Genomic DNA, 5540 nt, shown 5'->3' on the forward strand with positions numbered 1-5540 from the left:
AAACCAGGAATTAATAATATCATGAGGAAAGGAATTTTTTACGGTTTTGGTTCGAGGACATCGGAATCATAACATCGGTGTAAGGTTTAAAAACTCCTAGTAATTTATTTCGTATAAAATATCTTTATATATAGGTGATATCTGTATCTCAATAGTAGTTTACTTTCTTTACAAAAAAAAAAAAAAAACTAGAAAGAGTGGTACTCGCCCTGAGCCGTTCGCCTCGTTTTAATTACACGCGCGGAACGCTTAAGTTTACGCGACGGCGGCTCGATTATTCGTTATATCTCTTTTTTCGAGTGACATCCCCGCGGAGAACACCAAAAGACCAGGTCGGAGAAATCTCCTCTCGCAGCGAGTCTCTCGTTTTTCCTCGCATATTATTGTACAATGACTAGTTTGTTCGAGTAACTTACAGTGATTTACAAACGCATAAGAAAAGTACAAAACGGAAAGGCAAAAGAAAAATAAAATAGCAAGCTCTCTCTCTTCCTCACGCACGCGGGCACGCATACACTTCGTTCTCGAGTTTATCGAGAAAGCAGAAAAAAAAAAAAAATAAAAAAAAATAAAAGAAAAACATTCAGGCACCGGACGATCATTAAATACTTTTCTGTCGTTCCGTCTCGTTCCGTCCGCGGATGGCGAATTATAATACTTCGTTTCATGCGTGCCTTAACAGCTACATCGTTTATTATTTACAATCGTACGAGACGCTCGCGCGTGGCACGATCTTGAATGGCACTTTGGTGCACGGTACGCACGACTCAACAAAGACTCGCGCGCGTTTTCTTCCGTTCGAACCGGAAACGCTACGAGAACCGACGCTGGACGACGCTCGATCTCCTCGATCGTCTGGGGCTCTCGTGTTTCTCGCAACCCGAATCGAATCGAAAAGAGAACATATAATCGACAAAATAAAAGGAAACAAAAATAATGTGAAAACGCATAATAATGGCACGGCAGCTTCACGGGACCGCGTCAAGCGGTGGCTTCGACTCGAATTTTCTCTCGTAAACGCGGGGGACGAGTTTCGTCGATTCCACACCGATCCATCGTCCTAAGTACAATCGAACACGATTCTCGATTATTCCGTCACACGCACACACCGACTATATTACAACGATACCGCGAACGCGAGAAAATGCACAACCATCGGGATTTTGTCGATCGAGACGGGGCAGTTGGATCCAGTTTCTCCAAAATGCGTCTCGTTTGAAATTCAGACGCTGCGCCACAGGGACGTGAATTCCAATCGAGAGAGATTATTTATCGCGTAGAAACTGGACCGCGTGTACAGCCCCGTCCCGTCCTACTTCTAATTCGTTTGTACTCCGATCAACGTAAGGCACTTCTTGATCCGCAATAGATTAGAAAGGAACGTACGAAGGAAACCGAATTCCCCGTTAAAACGATGACACACCCACGCCATCTCAGCATCCGTAGCCCATCGGTACGGCGACTCCAGGGCAGCCGCCCTCCTGGTGCTTCGTCAACAGCGACATTCTGCTGAAGGTCTTGCTGCACGAGGCGCACGAGTACTTCTTCACGTCGCTGTGCGTTTGCAAGTGCGCCCTGAGGTTGCTCCTGTCGGCGAACGCGCGATTGCAGTGCTGACAGCTGAACGGTTTCTCGCCGGTGTGGGTCCTGATGTGTCCTTGGAGCAGCCAGGGCCTGGAGAACGCCTTGCCGCATAGGTGGCACTTGCAGGGCAGCGTGTGCGTCCTGATGTGCATCTTAAGCGCGCCCAGACTGACATACACCTTCTCGCAGTATTTGCACGAGAATGATTTCTTCGCCTGTCCCTCGGCGGCGGCGCAGTGGAACTGCTGGTGCTTCGAGAGTCCCGAGTACGTGGAGTACGATTTGCCGCAATCGGGGCACTGATACCTGGGCGACGTCGACGAGGACGAGGACGTGGACGAGGTGGAGGACAGAGACACCGTGGAGCCGCTGGTCGGTCCGGTTTTCTCGATCTTCGGGTTGACGATTGTAGGGCCCGTCGACGTGCTACCGGCCGACGATCTTCCGCTGTCGCTTCCGGGCGAGGACAGATCCTCAGGTGTGACCGGTGGTGGTGATCGCAGAGATCCCGATCCCAATGAGCTGGTGGGCGACAGGCCACAGTGGTCGGGGCTCGGCCAGTGAGCGTAACTCCTGGCGATCGGCCGCTGAATCGTCGGGCATGTAAGCGCGGCGTGCGGCGGCGGTGAAACTGACGGATGATGCTCGGGCGACGAGTGAGGGTACGCCGGCATCGGATAAGACGGGTACAGCTCCGCGCCAGCGTGATGATAACGGTGATAAGCGGCCGGATAGGGCAGATAGTGCGGCGGGTACAATGGCGGGGCGCGAGCCCACGCGGGAGTCGCGTAATGCGCCAGCGGTTCCACCGGCGTGTTCAGATTCAACGGCTCCAGGGGCGCCTTGCTCGCCATGAAGTGCAACGGCGCCGACGTGGCCGTCACCGCCGCCGCCGAAGACGACGAGTTCTCGTGCTGAATCACCTCGACGCGCGCCTTCTTCGCCACCGGGTGAATCGGCGCGATACCTGCCGGCGGCGTAACCGCTTTCGTCGGGTAATGATGATGGTGGAGATGGTGCACCGGGTGTACGTGCTGGTGCACCGACGGGGAGGTCGGTCTCGTCGCCAACGGCGGCGATACGGACACTTTTACAACAGGGGAAGGCGACCTGGAGGCGCGCGTGCGTTGTTCCGGTTGTTGGTGCTGGCGTTCCGCGCTTCTGCTCAGGTCTTCCGGTTTCGTGCTGAGATTCTCGGGCTCGGGGATGTCGTCCATCACGACGTCGATGATTTCTTCTGAGGAGGAGAGAATATTTCGTTTTAAACGGGACGTTCTATCGTGTAGGAAAAGAATCGTGATAGGGGATCTTGTTAACTATGCGATGACTCGTCGAAAGTTCGAGTTTTACAATGATTATTCTCATTAGGAAGTCTAAGTTTAATTACGGAGCTTTCTTTTCTAAGAGCCAAGGGTATACGTGTTTCGCGTGGAAGATTCGAGACTCACCTTTGATCACTTCAGGAACTTCTTCGTTGGGCAGGACGTGCACCGGCCGCTTTTTCAGCGGACAGTGGCTGTAGCTGTTGTTCTTCTTCACGAAGCTGCGCGGCATTTCTTCGATTAGCATTCTGGTGCCTCTTCTTCGATAACTTCACTGTCACAAGGTACTTTAGTCGGCCCTTCGCCGGTACTCAACACCGCGAAGCCCGCTACCGCAGTAGTAATCCAATTGTTGCGGTTTAACGATTAATCAGTTTTCGTTTTTTTTCACATTGACCACAGTATCTCCTCTCAAGCGAAAAGTGCGTGTTGTGATATATATAAAAAAAAAACAGGAACTGTCAAGCAATCACGAGACGTCACTGCACTGTGTCGCACATAGTGTAAATAAAATATAGTCCTCCTCGAGTTCGTCGATGATATTTCACAATGTCGCAGCGTGCACTGAACGATCCTCGAAAAATCGATGCTCACGGTACGCTCGTCGGAACCGAACTGACGCTGTTCGAGCGGGGTTAACAGGAAACAAACAGGGGAGTCGCGGTAAACGTCGAAGGTTAGAAGGGAACGTACTGCGTATCTCGTAGCTCTGAAAACGGTTCGGCTGCAGGCCGGTCTCTGACTGGCAGGGGGGTGCGCCTGGGCCTTTTATAAGAGGTCACCCCACCGGCCAGGTGCAGGTGGCCCGCACGTGCTGCCCGACCAATGCAGGCCCGCGGGCCCCGCGCTGCTCGCCAATAGGGGACGCCCGGTCGCGGGCCATCGTCCAATAGGAGCCCGGGCATCTGTTCCGCCGGCTCGCGTATCCCCCTCCCTCGGTCAGCGTGCAACAACAGGAGGTGCAGGATGTTCGTGAGTGCGACGCGATTATCCTGCCGCGCTCCTCTTTGCGCTGCCTTCTCTCTCCCTCCCACCTTTTCACTCCCCTTTTTTCTCTCCACTATCCCCCTTTTGCGACAGCGTTCTCGCTCCCGCTTTCCACGGCCGTCCTCGTCTTCGTGCTCTGTTACACCGTGCGTTGCGTTGTTGCACGGAGCAGATGCTGGGGCCCCTCCGTAACGCTCGCCCTCCCCGCCGACCCGTAGCCAACCCTAGCCGCTCGACACGAGGCCCAACGACCCGTCACCTCTGCCGTCGTCGGTGCACATGCACCACCGATTCGTGAACACGGTTTTCTCTCTCTCTCCTCCATTATTCGTGTGTACGTAAGTACGTTTAGATGGCGGAGGGGCACGGGACGCATTTTTCTATTCGAATTTCCGTTCGGTCTACCTGAACTCCGCGTCCCCCTCTCTCTTTCTCCGAGTCGCTCGTCCGACGTGTTGGTGCGCACGCTCGAGTGTGTCGTATTGGCTGCTACGCCGTTTTTTTTTTCCTCTTCTTTTTTTTTATTATTATTTCTACGCGTCAGCCGCCTTTTCGCGTGTGCACGGACGCTGGATGTGCATCCGTGTGTCGCCGTTCCTATCCGTGACCGGCTGCGCGCGCGCACGTACGAGGGCACCGCAATCCGTCCAGTTCCCCTTCTGAATTTCACCCCCGGTCCCTTTCTCGCCTCCCCGCCACTGGCAGTTTCGAACGTAACGGTCGTGTCGCGTGCCACAGCATCGCCCACGCGTGCTGGAACCCACACACACACACAACCGCCCGCTCGTGCTCGTGAGCGCACGGGTATCGTGCTCGCACTCCCCCTAGAATCCTCGCGCGCTGCATCCACCAACCCGTGCCATTTTTTGCTCGTCGGGGGTGGAGGAACGATCCGCGATCCATTAACCCCTTGCGCCCCAACAACGATCCTCTCGAAAGTGGAAATTTTCTGTACATTTAATCATTGTATGAATAATCGTGCGCCAGGACTTTCTGTGTTTCATACAGTTCTTGCAATGTTACAAAATCACTTTGAATCTTCATTCCTTGGTTAATTTGCTTTTTTGAAATATAAATTTAGAGGAGAAATACGAAGCGTTCTGTCAAGAAATTATATAAAATTTGAGCGATTGTCGAGGACGTTTCTAGGAATAAAGCCAGAAACCGCGTTTCTTCGTCGGGTTTCCCAAAGGTAACGGGCGTCGTCAAACCGCCAGGAATGCTCGTTTCGACGTTTGCTCCTGAACATGTGATCGGTAGTTTCTTTGTGTTCCTGAGTACGAAAAGGGAAACGTTGACCTTGTCCCCCCGGGGAATTACGTTCCGTGTAATTGAACTTCCAAGTTCGAATTTCGACCTGGCCTCGGCGGTCCGTTTGCCCCGAAACCTGGTCGAAATGTAATTTTGTCGAGCACACGCGACGTTCGGGAGGCGTATCGTGGCAATAAAAAAAAAAAATCACGATCGTTGCGCGTTGGAATCGCGTTTGTCGTTCCGAAAACGTCGACGCGCGTAAGGTTAGGCGGACGTAGGAGAACCGACACGCCGTGGACTTGCCGGTTAATTTACGAGACAAAGGAGCACTCGGGCATTCCGCTCGATCGATTTTCCGTTTCATTCCACGATGTGTCACTGGCGCTAAATCAG

General features: G+C 53.0%; 1 protein-coding gene across 1 annotated transcript; it reads right to left on the minus strand.

The window, feature by feature from the left end:
• Positions 1–1433: 1433 nt before the first annotated feature.
• On the minus strand, positions 1434–3153 carry LOC122401721 (protein escargot-like). Its single transcript, XM_043404046.1, has 2 exons — positions 3033–3153; positions 1434–2821 (listed from the first exon to the last, which is right to left on the minus strand). Exons 1-2 carry the CDS (start codon positions 3151–3153, stop codon positions 1434–1436), a joined length of 1509 nt encoding a protein of 502 aa, XP_043259981.1.
• Positions 3154–5540: the final 2387 nt, after the last annotated feature.

This window comes from Colletes gigas, unplaced genomic scaffold (assembly GCF_013123115.1).
Source record: "Colletes gigas isolate AHSC1104 unplaced genomic scaffold, ASM1312311v1 Colletes_gigas_Sc00027, whole genome shotgun sequence".
In the NCBI taxonomy this organism is placed as follows: Eukaryota; Metazoa; Arthropoda; class Insecta; order Hymenoptera; family Colletidae; genus Colletes; species Colletes gigas.

Excerpts from the sequence above, each read along its gene's own strand:
- LOC122401721 (XM_043404046.1), bottom strand. The coding sequence starts at position 3,153 with ATGCTAATCGAAGAAATGCCGCGCAGCTTCGTGAAGAAGAACAACAGC. Across the intron at positions 2,822-3,032 it reads AGTTCCTGAAGTGATCAAAG|AAGAAATCATCGACGTCGTG; the intron begins GTGAGTCTCGAA and ends TCTCCTCCTCAG.